A 16,494-nucleotide genomic window follows, 5' to 3' on the forward strand; every position below is an offset into this window, starting at 1 on the left:
ACAGCATGTGAAGGATTCAACTGATTAGCGGCTGTTCGATTCTATGCTGCCTTGCTGCATTATATCACGCCAGTTAGTTGGAATGTAAGCGTGTATTAGGAATGCATAGTATGCATTTCGAATAAGTAGGCCAAGGACATCCATTCCCTGTATTTATAGAACACGATTGAGGCTATCTGGGCCAGTAGACTTGTAACTGGGGAACTTGCTAAGTGCCCATCTTGCTCGATCGACTGATACTACTTTGCATGCCAAAGTCCAGTCTCTCGGTTGAAGGTTGTATGCGCCTCTCGGTACTTAGATGAAATTTTGGATGTTGCCAGAGAAGTGCACCTCAGACAAAAGGTTTTCCATTTGTTTGTCATTTTCAGTGTACCTTCCACTGTAAACGTGAATAATCCAGTTGCTGGCTTCGCTCTTTGACAAGGACTTTGACTTTGACTTCGACTTTGAGTTAACCTCAAGCGAGTTAGTTTCTTCGCAAAAGCGTCTCCATGATGACCATTTCGCTGACCTTTTGATCTACTTTAGACCTTTGGTCCTCTTTGTACTGACTAATGGGTGAATCAGAATTTAAAGGTCGGCAGAGGACTACCCTTGTCTCTGTTTCGCCAAACCTGAGTTCCGTCAAGGTTTTTTACCCTTCTCAGTTATTTTAGTTTACAGTTCTCTTCGAAAGCTTCTCATACTAGTTGTGGTCATCTGGTTCGTTTTCTCAATTCCAACAGTAGATTTGTTGCGCCTCCAAGGAATCATAGCTCAGGTGCTCAGTTTTATTATGAACGTCACCTAATCTGTCTTCCTCGGATTATGGAGTGGTTTATTTGGAATTGAACCCATGCCTATTATGAAATCAATACGTCTGTGATCCGAGAGGGTGATACCGTCAGATATTCTTCACTCTCCGAAAAAAACCGCCAAAGTAGGAGATGACACCATGATGCGGATGTCTCTGCCTGATCACGTTGAAGAAAGTGGGTCGATTATCCAAGACGAGGGTAACTTTGACACGGGATGTACCTCAAGCCCCCACAGTTTTAAGGTTTATGTTCTCTCTTTCTTGTATTATTAATTAAATGTCAATTTTCAGAGACTGGAGTACTCATATGAAATAGTCTACAATATGCTTTTGTTGCCAGCATAAGCGTTAGATACTACATTAAAGCTTAAAAAGAAATGATTTTGAAATCTAGCCTCTAACGTTGATACAAAGTGAAATTTTAGATACTGAATAAAAAAAAGGTAAATATGTCGAGCTTTTGGTGATGGTAGCATCAAATGTAAAATAGTATAAGGAGCAACTAATCTAGTTTAATCGTAAATGACGCCAAACTTTTCAAATTTTCATAACTTAAACGTCTATGCAAAGAAAACGCATTTCCTTCTTGTAAATATATAAACGAAAGCTTCTAAAAGCTTCAATGTGAATAAAAAAAACCTAAATCTTATCATCTAAACTCTACTATATATTGTATATCTCTAAAATGTGCAGTCGACAACACACCTACTCCAGCCGTGGAAACAATCCCAACACTCTTCACCACACCAAGAACAACAGTCACACAAGAAAAAGTCCCCAGGACTCAAAACCGGACACACACTCACATACACAATACCATCGTCAGGTGATCAAACATACAGTGCTTCAGCAGGACTACTAGGATCACAACGTCACCAACGGGATCTTTTCTCCGGAGATTTAGGTATACCCGAGATCACAACGCGCGTTGGAAGTGTTATCCATGCATTCGAGACGATGGCTATGCTGCGAAAGAACGACGCTAACTTGGCACCTATGTTGCGCAAGGACGACTCCTGCAAGTCACTGACAACAGGTGAGCGAAATAAATCCTACCGAGCATCAAAAATCAGCTTAGGAAGTAAGTATAATCAAATGAAACGTAAATCGACTGAGAGTCGTAATAAAGTCGCCCTAGCTTCCACCTCATCCCATTCCTTGCCCGATACCTTTTTCACCCTTCGTCCGCAGAACTACCCACTGCCGATAGACGTTCCCGATAGCAAATCACAGTGTAACCCTTCCTTTTCGGTTGATATCAGACAAAACGTTAAAGTTGACCCCAAGCACGACACTCCACACCACAGTGTCCAAGATGATTATCGGAAAAACCTGTTCGGAAGTCAATCGTTGAAGAAGCGTCGTTCGAAAATCCCTCTTCTCGGGGGTAGTTCCTACAAATCAACCGCCGAAAATGACGATGACTTCATAAATAAAGCGTTTAACGGCATTTTCGATAACGTCGATGATGAGGACGACAATGACGACGATAAAAACAATAATAGGAGCGCGATACCCTCAAAACTAAATTTAAGACCGTCTCGTTCATCAACACTAAACGATATTTTTGAATTTACGAAAAATAAGAATCAATCATTAAGGAAATCGCCATCGTCATCCTCAACCACCGCCATTTTTCATGCCGACGCCGTGAAGGACGCGGCCGCCATTAGACACGTTGCAGACCATCCGAGTCGTAGGGGTGACAAGTCAAAATACGATTTTAATTATCCAACGAGTCAACAAAAGCACCAACAAATCAGCGATAATAATGATAATTTCATTCGTGGCTCAACACTTAGTCAATCGTTTATAAAAAATGGCGGTGGTGACAGTTCGGTTCCTCCTAGTGGGACTAGGGAGGGTGCCCTTGGCGCCTGCAACTATCGCTATTTAGAGTCGAATACAAGGTCATCACCGTCCCAACCATTATCGGACCGTGAAGGCAATACCATAATGAGCTCAAGCCATCAGACGAGCGGTTTTACTAGTGGGAGCGGAATGAGTCGCAAAACTCGGCACCCTCTTGCAATGATGGCCGTGAATCAACAAAAACGCTCCAAGTCTTCCACCGAAATTGTTGATGAATTAACGCGAAGAAAGAATTTCAAACGAGCCACCAGTAATATACTATTCAAGCCGCGAACAATGGACCGCGCCGAGATTTGAGAGTAATAAGGATAGCATGTATGAGAGATGCAAGGGATGGGGGTAGAGTTTATGGGGGTATACGGGAGAGTAGTGAAAAGCTAGGTGAGTAGGTTTGTACATCCGAATAACCAATACGTAGATCTTTTCAAATATGAAATTAACCGAGGTTTTTTTTTTCGCTTGCAATTGCGGAGAAGTGCATCCGAATGTCCATAGATTAGAATGTCCTTATTGAAAGCTTTGACTTATCGTACAAACAAAGCAGCAATAATAGTTAACTACTCAACTTTCAAAAGTTTCTTGTAACCGTTTTTTTCGAAAACTAATATAATAAATCTCAATGATTGGAACCAAACTCATTATGGTCCTAATTTAGGCCTACTGCCGCTTGGTTCCCTTTCGGGCGACTCATTATTGTTCGGATATCCAATTGTAATTTCAGAAGAATTTTTCAATAGCCGCGAGTCCTGGAGACATTTTTCATTTCCCTCATTAATCTGCACTTGATTACAATGAAGGAAAAAAAGGGGAGGGGGAGAATACTATACCCTTCCGTTTTGTCTAATGTATACCAAGATGTCGTCTGGCTCTACAATAATGCTAGCTGGAAGTTGATTGTTTTACAGCCACCATATCTCATCGATAGTTAATTAGAGTTGGTAGACGTTACTTTTGGGATAGCATAATGAAGGAGCACACAATGAGGGTGTCCTGTTTCTCGATTTTAAAATGAAATGAATGAGTTATTCCGTCCTTCACTTTCGGGGACGGTTAGAGAACCATACTGAGTTAGAGAACCATACATGAAGTCGGTGAAGAAGTGGGACTCTGTCCTGTACCGAACGGAGCCAAGTCAAAGTGCAGTTTTTCCCAATTAGATGTAAAAGATAGTAGCAAACATGCAAAACTGAGTCTCTAACTGACGGACTTGACGCAGCAGGCACAATTTTCTGGTGGACACAGGCCCGGAAGTCTAGGTCCTCTCCGTTGCTAGACATAACAAATTGTTCCAAATCAACTAAAATTAGGGGCAGCAAACTCAATGTCCATTACCAAATATGGCTACAGGCAACTAGACTTGAGTCTGCGCTTACACAGGATCTTCTGGCGCTTTATTTTAGCGGACATCAACATCTCCATATTAGGCGCAGATTTCCCGTGTTACTATGGGCTGGCGGTGGATATGCAGTATAGGTGCCTAGTAGGCTTCAGTACCTCCTGTAAGTGATCACTCTTTCTATTATTTTTAAGGACTATGCCAATCCACGGGATCGCGCACTCCTTCAAAAATACCGTAACGTAGTAACGCAGGACCGTAGTAACCGAATGTTTTATCTCCCAGCCAGTTAGCACACTGTTCAGTACCACATCAAAACTGCTGGTTCCCACGTATTGTGGTGCGTCCTTTCCCACACCAGATGTTCACTGTTATGGGAAGTGTCTGAGAAACTACTTAAGTAGTTGTAAACCTTCTGACAGTTGTTTGTCATCTCAACTGCAGCTGGCCCCCAAGTCAAATAACAAATGGCAATCTTATGGAGATCAAAGATGGCTGAATGCTCGGCGATTCCAGCCGGTACCCATTACTCTAATCCAAGACTTTGCGCATTATTTAGCAAACTGTCGTTTTTTCACGACCTTAAATCTGGCGCGGGTTACTATCAGATCCCTGTAGCCCCCGAAAATATTACAAAAACAGCAATTTGCACAATTTTCCGATTCCACAAGGATTACTTTTAGCCTGTGCAGCTCAGTAAAAACCTTCCATGGGTTCATCCACTCTGTACTATGAAACTTTTGTTTCATTTGCTTGAATGACATCTTGGCCGTATTTTACAGCTGGAATTTCTATGCCACTCTATCACCCCTAATGGCGGACAACCTAACCTAGACAAGGCGCAGGCGATCGTGAGCTTTCTGTTGCCTAAAAGTGAAAGACTCTAGAAGGTTACCTACTATCGCTGTTTCTTGCCCCAAGCCGCTCAGCACCAAGTGCTACTTAATGCTTTTCTGTCTGGTCCTAGAACAACAGAATCGTAGATTGTTGTGTGGCAGTAGCTGGTAGACGCTACTCTTTTGACATTATTTCGACAAGCCATGTACGTCGATGCCTCACACAATGTAGTAGACGTTGGATTTCATCTCGAAGCAGTTGATTTTTCGGCAGTTACTGCGACCCAGTTCACCAGAGCCTGCAGTGGACTCGAAATACAAATTCAAGAATTTCCTTATCTTCCGCTCACCTTCCTTCATCTGCTGGAAGATCTTCGAAAAGGAACATATGCCACATATATACCGGGCGCTTTACCTATGGTAGTGTTTCGCCCGGTATATGATTCTCCTCACAGACAAGGGGCCGACTACTCTCTAGTAAGTATTTCTGGTCGTCCATGAACAGGAACACATTGTAGGCCTTTTGCCAAACTTGGACGGCTGCAAATATTACCTCACTATCATTGATCGGTTTACGCTATAGCCTTAAGGCAATACTTCTGACGCACATTACAGCACAGTCATGTGCTGGGGCCCTCCATCAAGAGTGGATTCCGCGGTATGATGAACGCGAAGAATTTCCTGCCCAGTTGAGCTGGTGTGCGGGGAGAACGTACGACTCCCGGGCGACTTGATCTACGCCAGGAGAAACGGTCTCTGAGAAGAGAGACCGGATTGTTACGCAAAGCGAAGCCTCCATTTCATCACGCGAAGCAAGGGGTCAACACCCCTAAAGAACTCGAGGTCTGCTCCAACGTTCTGGTAAGGACTCATGCCACCCGGAAGCCGCTGCATATGTTTAGACTGGACATTGGATGCGAGCTCAAAGCGGTCTCTTAAGACAGGCGGAAACCTTTCTTCCAGGGCGCACATAGCACTGGTAGTAGGTGCGAGCGCCGCGCCAGTTTTGATGTCCGTCAGTCGGCCGCTGAAACGAGCAGTTATATAAAGCGAGCCAAAAGTTCCTCAGGGAAAATCATTGAAATGGGATGACAACCCATTCGGAACAGATAAGAGATCGGTTCCAGGGTTTCAAAATTAGAAAAGAATGCATCCAAGAGGATAAGGGTCGATATGGGCTGCAGCGCTATTGCAGAACCAGCAGCTTCTTTATGGATGCCAAGTTACATCCAAAGTGTATCCATGTCAGCGGTCTTCTCAAAGGTTTTATTAGGCTGAGTTGGTGGGTAATTCATGAATGTGTTTTCTACGTGTTAACATCCGCTTGTTTTAAGCGAGGCGTGGTTCACTACATCCTTGCAGGGCTTTCCAAGGGAGGATGTTACAGTTGACTGTAATGCTTTGATGATAGCTTGACTATCAGTCGCAATGGCTATGTTTTTCTTGAGACGTAGGATATACCTCAATGTTTGACAAGTTTCTATATCAACAGCGTCTACGTCTGGAGTTCGTCCGTATGTCCTGGCATAATGGCATGTACCATAATAAGCCCTAAACGGAGCCAAGGTCACGTTGTACAGCAAAGGAGGTAAGGTTCCTGATCTTATGGGACGTCCCCGTGTGGCAACTATCCGTATGGATCTTTTGATGTACGATATATGCCTGAACCTCTTTTAGATCTCTTACCACTATCCGAGAAAATCTACATGTTGGGAAGCTTTTTATCGCACGCCTAATTTTTTCCTTTATTATCGCGATCTTTCCCGTCTGCGGGAAAATGCTTATGTACTAGAAACTCCAGAGTTTTACCAGAAGTTTCCATCCAGGATCCCTACGATTTCTAAAGTTGGAGGTGTTCCTATGCTCTTTTGCCAGAATATTTCTAAAGCTCCCGCAAATGGACAAGCAGTTATGGTGGTTCTCTTATACATCTTTAGACAGTCCCTTATAAGCGTCAATGTTTACTCTTATAGCAAGTATTGAAGTCTGAAGTCGTCTTTCCGAGATTGGATGGATCCTCATTAATAACAATCTCCTTTTGGTGTATTTTGCTGGAATTGAGGCTCTAAGCAACCAATTATCCAGCCTCATTCTTCTTTTGGAAGACACAGTTTTTGACTTGTGGGAAGTTTAGAGCTTATAATTAATGATTTTGAGGGTTGCCATGGTGGAAATAGTTCAATGACGACCTCTCGATCTCCTTACCCTGGGTTCGTAACCCAAACGTATTGAATGTGTGTGTTGACTGCTGCAGGATAATCTCTTGCACATCATTAGATGTGATGGTCTTATTGAAACCTGCGACTGTCTACATGCCCTACACCATGAACTAGTAAACATGAGAAATACAACCTCCCTGGGGTGAACATTATGTAAAAAAAACAAGCCCAGAGTAAATTTATAGGGGTCTGCGGTGCAAATCATGTCGGCCTTCATATTATCCTTTCTTTGCATAAAAATTTATCTTTCGGGGCCGACGTGAATCCCCGTTTTCACCTCCTCTCGTCAGGCCTGCCTGCGGTTTTAAGAGGATCTCCACTTGGGGTGTCTAAAGTTTTCTACTCGAAATTTTTCATTATCAGTTATGAAAGTATATCCAAGCAATCACAATTTTTCTAGTCCAAAAAGTAAAAAGTTCACTTGTTACCTCCAGTGTTCTGCGCCAAGTGTGGACGAACCAGTAGTAGACTATCCTGGCTCAGCGGATTCTATTGCATGGAATAAGGCTCAATGGATTCGTCCCTTTCGCCGCTTCTTTATGTGTGGCCTATCCAATTTTATGGGTAGCTGGAGCGTACGCCGGAAGAGCTCCTCTTTCGAAATTGTCCAGATTACCCCAATTAGAGGACGTAGACAAGTATTGACGAAGAGTTGGAACTATCAAATAAGAGCAGCGGACACTTACCATGTGCTACTCTTATACAATAGCATACAAAGAATAGTCTCAATTTGACTTTGGTGTTAAAGCCAAATTTCCAAATTTTGGGTAAGACAGCGAAAGCGGACTAGTGTTCTTAAGGCGTTGAATAACAATGAGTTCTTTACCGCTGTCAGCAAACACAAAACTTTCGAGATATGCAACGCCTTCAATGGTCCGCCCGTTAATGTAGATAGGAAGGGTGCGATGGCTATTCAGACTGAGAACTTTGGTTTTTTTTTTTATGTTTACCTTTAGTGCTGCCTCATTCTCCAAACCAAGAATTATTTAGCGAACGTTCATGACCCGGTGTGGAAGTGAAAAGATATCATCAGCGTATTCAATGTGATAGATTTGAAAGAAAGATGACATGGTCGGTTACACCGCCAGGGGATCCGAACTCCCCACATTGCTCTGGAAGCTGTTTACCTAGGGGCCTAGGACCTAGGTTACACGATAGGGCAGGGGGGCAAGCAATTACCAACCTGTTCTCTGTCGATTAATCTTTTGATATGATCCTTGATACTTTCCGGGCTGATTTTAGCTATTATCCTCGCGAAAGTAAGAAGCATGCGAATACTCCACCAACTTCCGCGCTCAAAATGGGCGCCATTTTTCGGAATCTTAACAATTCCCTTCTTCTACTTCCCAGCAAACACCTCAGATTTCCAAGATTTACAGATGAATGAAAGTACCAACTCTGCAGACACACCTGCGATGAAGACTGCCAGGAAACTTCCAAACTGGCAGCTCTATTTCGCTTGAGCGCATTGATGGCCCAGAAGACTTTACTTCTATTTGGAGGAGCAGTTCATATTAACTATTTCAACCATAGAACGAGAAGGAAGGAATCGTGGTGAAGTGCTCCCTCCAAAAATTAAGTTGTTCGTCCTCGCGAAAAAGGAGCCAACCGATAACATCCCCAAAGGTGCATCGAAGGATTTAGCACTGCATGGCGTAGCGTCCCTTCTTAACGAGTAGCTGGTCTGTACCCCGACAAAATTCTTCTTCTGAGGAAGATTTGGAGCTTTTGAGCAACATTCTCCTACACTGTCAATATGATTTGACTGTTGAGATATTTGAATTTTCAAATTAAAGATGAAGCATCGAAGACAGATCTGACACTGCTAATACAACGGGTGACATGAATTTTCTGTTAAAAGATTGAGAAGTCCACAAACACTTGATATTAGACCGGACCAAATTGACAATAACTTACTCTCAATTTTGTGGTTCACGAACCCCTCTTTTTGAGCTTCGCATCTAAACTTCAAAAGGATGGAAAACCAAGATGGCTAACGGATTTGTCACCCCACGATGTTTTCATAAGGTCGACATTGACGATTTTCCTATTACGCTTACCCAGACGACAGCTCCCAAATTTACTGGTTATCTATGGCCCTTATTGGCTAACAATTTCAGGTCTCAGGCAGAGTGAAATGTAACCCAACATTACATTTGAAACCAATAAATTTAAATATTTTCTCTAAAAGGGAGTAGATGGGGTTCTATTTGCACATATAGGAATCGGGCATAATAGTTCTTTAAGGAGGCAGTGTAGTTATTGTTTTAGTTCGCCTTCGAGTTCCTCTTCGCTTCCCTTTTTCTTCGATGGAATCTGAACTCCATAATTCGCGTTGGTTTAAAGATTTAAAGCGGAATAGAGAACAGAACTTTTAATGTTTCTAATCCGAAGCTCAAATCTAATTCGTAAAGTTAGCTAAGAGTGCTAAGACTCTCCTTCCACTCCTTCAGGAGGACTTAAAATTTCAGCTTGTTTCCAGTTCTTAAGTAGTCAATATACATGAAACAGTGGAAATAGCCTTGTGTCAAGTCTCTGGAGAATTGTTTTGACTGGTAGCAGCTAGTTATCCTTTCAAATACCTTGGCATAAGGAAGTGATGCTACCGATCGGAACACACCTAGCGGGGATATAATTTTGTACAGCTGCACTTCGATGTCTGTCTGTAGCCTCAATTGAGTTTCTCCATATATTAGGCGATGACGACTTTATGGTTTCTTACCAGGACAGAGGCAAATCGTCAGACGCTGCCTATCCTCTGCCCTGGGAGTGGCGTGACCGAAGCGGCTCGCAGATGTTAAGTGCTCCTTTATATAATCTGCAGAACACAACATGACTACGAATAATATTGAGGTAAATTCGCCCATACTTTAGACCAAACCTTCGCATCCACTTGATGTCGGACCGGACCAAATGGGGAGCAACTTGCTCCCTCTTTTTTTTGTCCACGGACCCCTCGTTTAGGTCTTAGCACCCAAATTTTAAAAATATTAGGCGATACTTTCAATTCAAGTTGCAACCAGTTATCAGTTACTACTTCCTAATTTGAAGATTGCCTTTCATCCCCAACGTACGCTCTCGAATAATAATCTTCCTTATTAGCAGTTATGGACGCATCTCCAGATTTGAAATAGATACTCTCACTTTTGTCTTTTTTGAATCCATTACGACTTCCTACTCACCTAGCCTCACTACATTACATCCCCTAAAACGCGCATCCTCATCATCCTGAATGGACCAATTAGACATAAAGGTGACAAGAAATTTTTGAAAGATAACGATAATCATCACGCAACGCTATTGTCCTTGTTTACTCCCAAATATACAGTGCAGGTTTGGGTGTGTGTAGCTAATCTGACAATATCCTGATGAATTATTTATGTGTACAATTTTCATTATAATGTGCCATTTAAAATCCGCTATATCGTCGCCATCAATGTCATTGTCGTCATCACGCGATAAAGGAATAAAAAAAAAAACGCAGAATCAAGAAAGCGGTGGAGGAACAAAGCTAGGAAAATGAAGACATTGTGGTGAATAATTTATAGTTAAAATGTCATTAGGGAAATTATATAGCATTTTATTTTCATAATAAATCTCATCGTTTCATGTACTTTAGACGATTTGTGTTGCCTTTAAAATTATTCTATTTATCATTGTCCGTGTTTGATGGTCTGGAATTATCTATAATTAGACAGTTTTGATGTTTATGCTTGCCTATTGCGGTGGAAGACTATGAAAGGATCTGACGTTAATTAAATCATTTCAGTGCGAATTTTAGACATATCTGAACTTCATTATCGATATTGCCAAGAAGGCGCAATTGTGAACTGAGTCGGCGCTTTCTATAGTGAAGAATTTGGTTCGTAATGACTTTTCATAAAACAGCAATCTATAGCACTGTTAAGATAAATGGTACTAATGACATCGAGTAAGTGCTAATTCATTTTAAGGCTCCTAGTTCAATCCGATGACTTCCTTGGTTTGAATAGTTATATACCAAAATTTAAAGCTAGGCGTCTTGAAAAGATTACCCAAAATAAGAATGAAGTCATCATTTGCTAATTTTCCTTAAGAATGAACAATTTTGAAGTCAATATTAAAAACTACCCACTCAAAGATTGTCCTTAATTTTTCGCATTCTATTCTTGGAATGTGAAGGCTTATGGCAGTCCCTCGGAAGTTTCGCAAATTAGCATAGCTCATGATTAAATTTCAACATCTTAGTAAAGTGTCCAGGCTCTCCAGGTCCAAAATTAACACTCCTTACATGTCGTAGTCACTGAGGTAATGAGTTTCTCCTTTGCCTTTTTTTCTCGTACAGGAAGGTGCGAAAATCCAGCGAGTGTGGAATTCGCACCTGCTAAATGCCACTCTCCCTTAAAGTCCGAACCGGTTGGTCACGGGTTCCTGGCTGTTTGAACCAGTTCTTGTTCGACCACAACATCTACGCAACTATGCCCTGCAGGCTTACGCTCGCTCCGATCACCTGGCTCAGATTCCTTCTTTGGACCGCGAATCTTGGGTAGTGAAACAATATAAGCTCTGGATGCTCCGCAATGCCACCGCATCCAGGGCAATCTAGTTAAAACGATGTAGGTACTCTCAGAATTGAGTAACATCGGGATAAGCCTATGCATCCAATGAGTCTTCGAAAACTCGTTTCGTCTCTGACCTTGCCGCAGTTCTATACGTCTTGTATGGAACAATACACTCATTTCTCGCATTGTAACCCCACATGCAATTATGTAAACCAGCATCAGTGTGTCTCATCTGATGTACACATAGTTCCAAAAGCCTCAGAAGCATCCGAAACCGAACTCACTTGCTACCGTCTTTACGAATTTGAAACCATCTCCGTCCACACAAGCGACGCGTAGAACAGAATGGACAGCTTCAAGCCGGCTAAAACCCTTACCGCCCCCAGCCAGAGGCAGCCTCTGCACATGCAAACCCTAATCGTTCCATAAAATTCAACCAACTTGAAAAGTTATCTGACAACCAGGGAAGGGAGGACCGTATGTCCACCGACTTGCAACTTGACAGTGTTTCCTTTTCTACAGTTCATTATTTAAACTGTAGTCGGTTTCACATTTGTCTAGATCTCTTCGCTGTACTTAGCAAACGCAGTCAAGACATTCTAGGTGGCAATTGTAGCTTCCTCTGGGATGAAAAGCACAACCACTCTATTACGAAAGGCATTTCAAAGGGGCATCACCCGTTACACACATAGGGAATTCTCTGCGAGAGATTATTCTTGACCACTCGCCAATCCCATTCCAGTTGATGGAGTTGAATGCGGTATTATCATCTCATACCAAGTTCGCTACCCTGTTTAATGCATTCACCGATCCTCCCACATACTTGCCGCATTTCCCCCACGGAAACTGGAGGCATCATGCACTCCAAGGGCGTTATGCCGAGATCCTCGCACAGCTCTTTGATTCAGTTTTCCTTCTTTCTTTCAGTTTTTTTATGTGACCCAGCAGCTGCCCGTGTGCTTTGTATCTATTTTCACTACCCGGTATTCCTCTGTGTCTTCAGCAAAATCTACTTGAAAATGTGGAGCCCACGAAATTGTGATTTCATTGTTTAACTAAGGATTGGGTTGTCTACTAGGGAGCATGACATGCTTCTGTGGCCTTTCGCGTAACATGGCCTTAATATATATACCTATCGGGCTCACGTCACGGAAAATATGTCCTCCTTTGATAGTTCCGCCGTCCATAAGAAAAGCCCACTCGCATTTTGCAAGAGTTTTCTTTTGGAGCTGAATTGATCTCCTGCGTGACTTCGATGTAATTTGTCCGGTGGTCACTGAGTGTACAATCCTCACTAACATACCTGAAAACTCTGCTAAATAAAGCGTCACTCACAAATGCCAGGTCCACTGTATACCGCAAGCTCCTTCTTCTGAGTTCGCGGGCACGAATTCTTGAAGCAAGACATATTCCTTCACATTCGTTGTAAAGCTGTCCCCCTTAAGAGTCCACATGTTGAAATTCCCTGCAATGATCTTGGCCCACCCCTTCTCGCATCCAGAATCAGAGCGCTCAGCATTAGTTTATATTCGACAGGCGTAATTTTAGCAGCATATAGGTTCTCATAAATTGTTCTTCCCAATGCTCCATTATTTCCTGACCGGCATGTTCTCCGCAATCCCACTGCACTGATGCCCGCTTTTCCCTAGTTCTAGTAAGAACGTGTGTGTAAAGCTTCCATTTTGGCCACCAGCGTTTCGGTAATGTTCCGTTTGACAGCTCCTGGAAGAGTCCTGTCAGTTTGTAGTGCCCATACATGGTATTTTGGATCAGCCAACCTAGCACACTTGCGAGCGACTAAGCGATCCTGCTGGCCTTCGAATTTGGTCACCCATCCATGTAACTCCCTGACTATGCAAATGGATTGGAAACAGTATTCGCAAGGATTTCACCAATTCCGGTTCCCGACAAACATCAGTGGAGGACTTGTGCTGTCGTTAAATCCGACTACCATTCGCTTCTGGAGATGAATGCCAAATAATTGGTCTAGAAATTAATCGAGGAGAGCGTCCTGCAAACTTGGGCAACTAGCTTCCGCAATGGACTGTCGATATACATATAATGTCATTCGGCAGTGAAGAGCATATAGGTTTTCTCAAACTGCAAAGAAAAGTTTCCTTTCAGAGGCGAATGTGTATAGTGTGAATCAAAAAAATTGTTGCTGAACCGCCTCATCATTGGAGATCCCTAGATGACATCGGAGCAAGGAGTCATTCCATCGCTCTCAGGTTCTTGAGAGTGAACGATTGCTGTTCTTCTTTTGATGAGTAAGCTTATCCTAGCTATCAGCCCGGCATGCAAATAAGAAATAGAAAGAAATCCGGGCGCTACGCCATGAGATCCTTTCTTCATTGATTGTGAATGTGAAAACTAACCTTAAATATGCTCAATCTAAGAAGAGGCCGCATCGACACACATCTCCGCAGCCAAACGTTGTTTTGGGTTGATGCCCCAGCCATCGCGATTTGTGTCTCCGTCGCTCTTGTTCTTTCTTTGTGTCTTAATAGGCCAATACTGAGGAAAACAATTTCAATCTTCATATCGGCTAAGTTGCAACAACAGAAGCCCAATAGCTAGCTTAGTACTTCACCAAAGTTCCAGCTCTTCATCCCGCGGCAGAAGTAAGAATATTAAAGTTTTCAAGTAAGCGGAAGAAGAGACTTTCATTTCAAATAAAGAAAGACATCTGGCAAGTTGGGGCAATTTCTAATGACTTTGAATGCCATTTTTAATAATTTAATGGAAAGTCGACTAGCCAAAAGCCCATCTCAGTGAAACAAAGTCAAATAAGAAGACAGAGTTGCCTCGGAAATCTAAAGAAATGGCGAAATTGACAGTTAAGGTCCTCCCACAGCTAATGAAGCTCCATTGAATTGTCTCATCGACACTCTCCCTGGCCGAAGCAAAAATTTTCTCCAGACTACAGGATGGCCCTTATGGGTTCCACAATTAGTCGCTGCATCTTACATCACTTTGGCGGTTAAGCGTCAGAGTTTCCTCCTTTTCGTTTCCTACCAAAACTCTCCCAACTGAGGCAAGCGCTTTCAATCGCGCGGGCTTATTGCCTTTGGGTCAGGAACTAACAAGAATGTGATTTCATCTAGACGAGCCCATCGATGGAACCAGTAATCCTTCCAGTACATTTAATGCCGCAGTAGTTAAGTTTCCCTCTAGTGAACCGCTGCGGTCAAGGAGTACCGACAGCCGGAAGCCCACTTGCCCAATTCAAAGCATTGTTTCTTCTTTAGTTCTGGCATTCATTCTATATGTTTGTAAGTGTAGTTTAGACGGAGGAGGCAAAAAATAGTAACCTTAAGGACCTGATTGATCCCTCGTAGAAAAAGAGACCCCTTTTAAAAGCTGAGTACTAACCATTTCAAACACATTTCGCTGGCCTAGCAGATTCTACCGTCTATATTTTAATCATACCCAACACGAAGGATAGTAGGTCAGCATCGTTATTAGTAAAGCTCCATCTCATTCTTGCCTGGAGTAGTATCTAATATTAATAACTTTTCCAGGATACGCTTTCAGGCGGCATCTTGAAAACCAAGAAAGAACTTATCAATTTATGAGCTGTAGACATCATAAACAAAAGTCATAACCTAAATTATTATTGAGTGATACATTGGGCGGAAATTCCAGAGCATCAAACTAAGATAGATTATTAGATATGCAATTCAAACACAAAGTCTGCTTTATATTGAAGCCAAAGTTCAGGGTTTTATCATTTCTATGAAACCCCATAAACAATTCCAAATATTTACGCCAAAGATTTCCAATCCCATTTCCCTCTTTGAATGAGATTCCTCCCCTCCCCCCTTAAAAATACAATTGCTAGATTGCCTTCAACCTTTTCTATGTGAAAACCATTCTAATCCTGTTAAAAAATCCAAAAATCTTTTCTATTGTTCATCGTTATCATAAAATAGTAACTAATGTATTTTAATGTAATAATTTATTATTAATGGATGCTATTAATGTTTAAGAAAAATCTCAAAGATTATTGTTTTGACTGAGAACTAAAACTTTAAAGCATGATATTCAGTTGAATGAAGCTCGAACGAATTTAATTTGATTGAGCACAGTTTTTATAAAAAGAATCATCTTCTTTGGATAAATTTTTATAGTTTATATTATCTGCAAAGTTCAGTAAAGATTTTAAATATTTGAGAGTATTTATTATTAGTTAATTATTTGATCAAATGAATACTGAAAAATGTGCTCGCAAGTATATAATAAAATATGTAACAATTATTACAAAAAGCATGTGTTCATTCAAATGAATCTTTTTTATTTTGACAAAACTATTCATAAAAGATTAATTTTGATCTGTTACATCAAACTGAATATTTACAAAAATCAAGCTTATTTATTTAAAACGACTTTACAAAAGCATTTTTTATAACCATATATTTTCTAAAGAAAGAAAACTCAAATAAACATAACTTATGTGTAGTAAATATTGTTATATAATTGTATGGATTAATAACAAGACTTGAGAATAATATATATTGTATTGTAAAAGACAAAAGTTTTCAAAATCAAAAGCAAAGAATTTTTGGGAGTATTTGCGGAAACTAAGAAAAAGAAAAACAGAAAAAATATATACAATAAATAACTACGAAGATAATAAGAATGATTACAAAATAGAAGATCGGAGAATATTAAAAAAAATATTTGAATGCATTAATAAAATTAAAATTAATAATCTAATTCTGTTGTTTTACTTTTGTGTGCCTATATGTATTGCAACAAAGTGGGATAGATCGAAGAATTCAGTTAGACTTTCTCCTGATTGGGTAAATAAAAATCATATGAATAAAAAGATGTTCTATATTATCTTTTGATTCACGTTATTTAATATAGAAACCAATCTTCTTCTTTTTCA

At 41.2% G+C, this 16,494-nt stretch overlaps 1 protein-coding gene across 2 annotated transcripts in view; it reads left to right on the forward strand.

The window, feature by feature from the left end:
- Nucleotides 1-16,286, forward strand: part of LOC119659502 (hemicentin-2) — a 371,159-nt gene extending 354,873 nt beyond the window's left edge. For both annotated transcript variants that reach the window (XM_038067628.1, XM_038067629.1), the window contains exon 16: nucleotides 1,493-16,286. In XM_038067628.1, the coding sequence (XP_037923556.1) occupies nucleotides 1,493-2,968 (1,476 nt within the window). In that variant the 3' untranslated portion in view covers nucleotides 2,969-16,286. The remainder of the gene's footprint in view (nucleotides 1-1,492) is intronic.
- The last annotated feature ends 208 nt before the right edge of the window (nucleotides 16,287-16,494 follow it).

This window comes from Hermetia illucens, chromosome 6, assembly GCF_905115235.1.
Source record: "Hermetia illucens chromosome 6, iHerIll2.2.curated.20191125, whole genome shotgun sequence".
NCBI classification, from domain to species: Eukaryota; Metazoa; Arthropoda; class Insecta; order Diptera; family Stratiomyidae; genus Hermetia; species Hermetia illucens.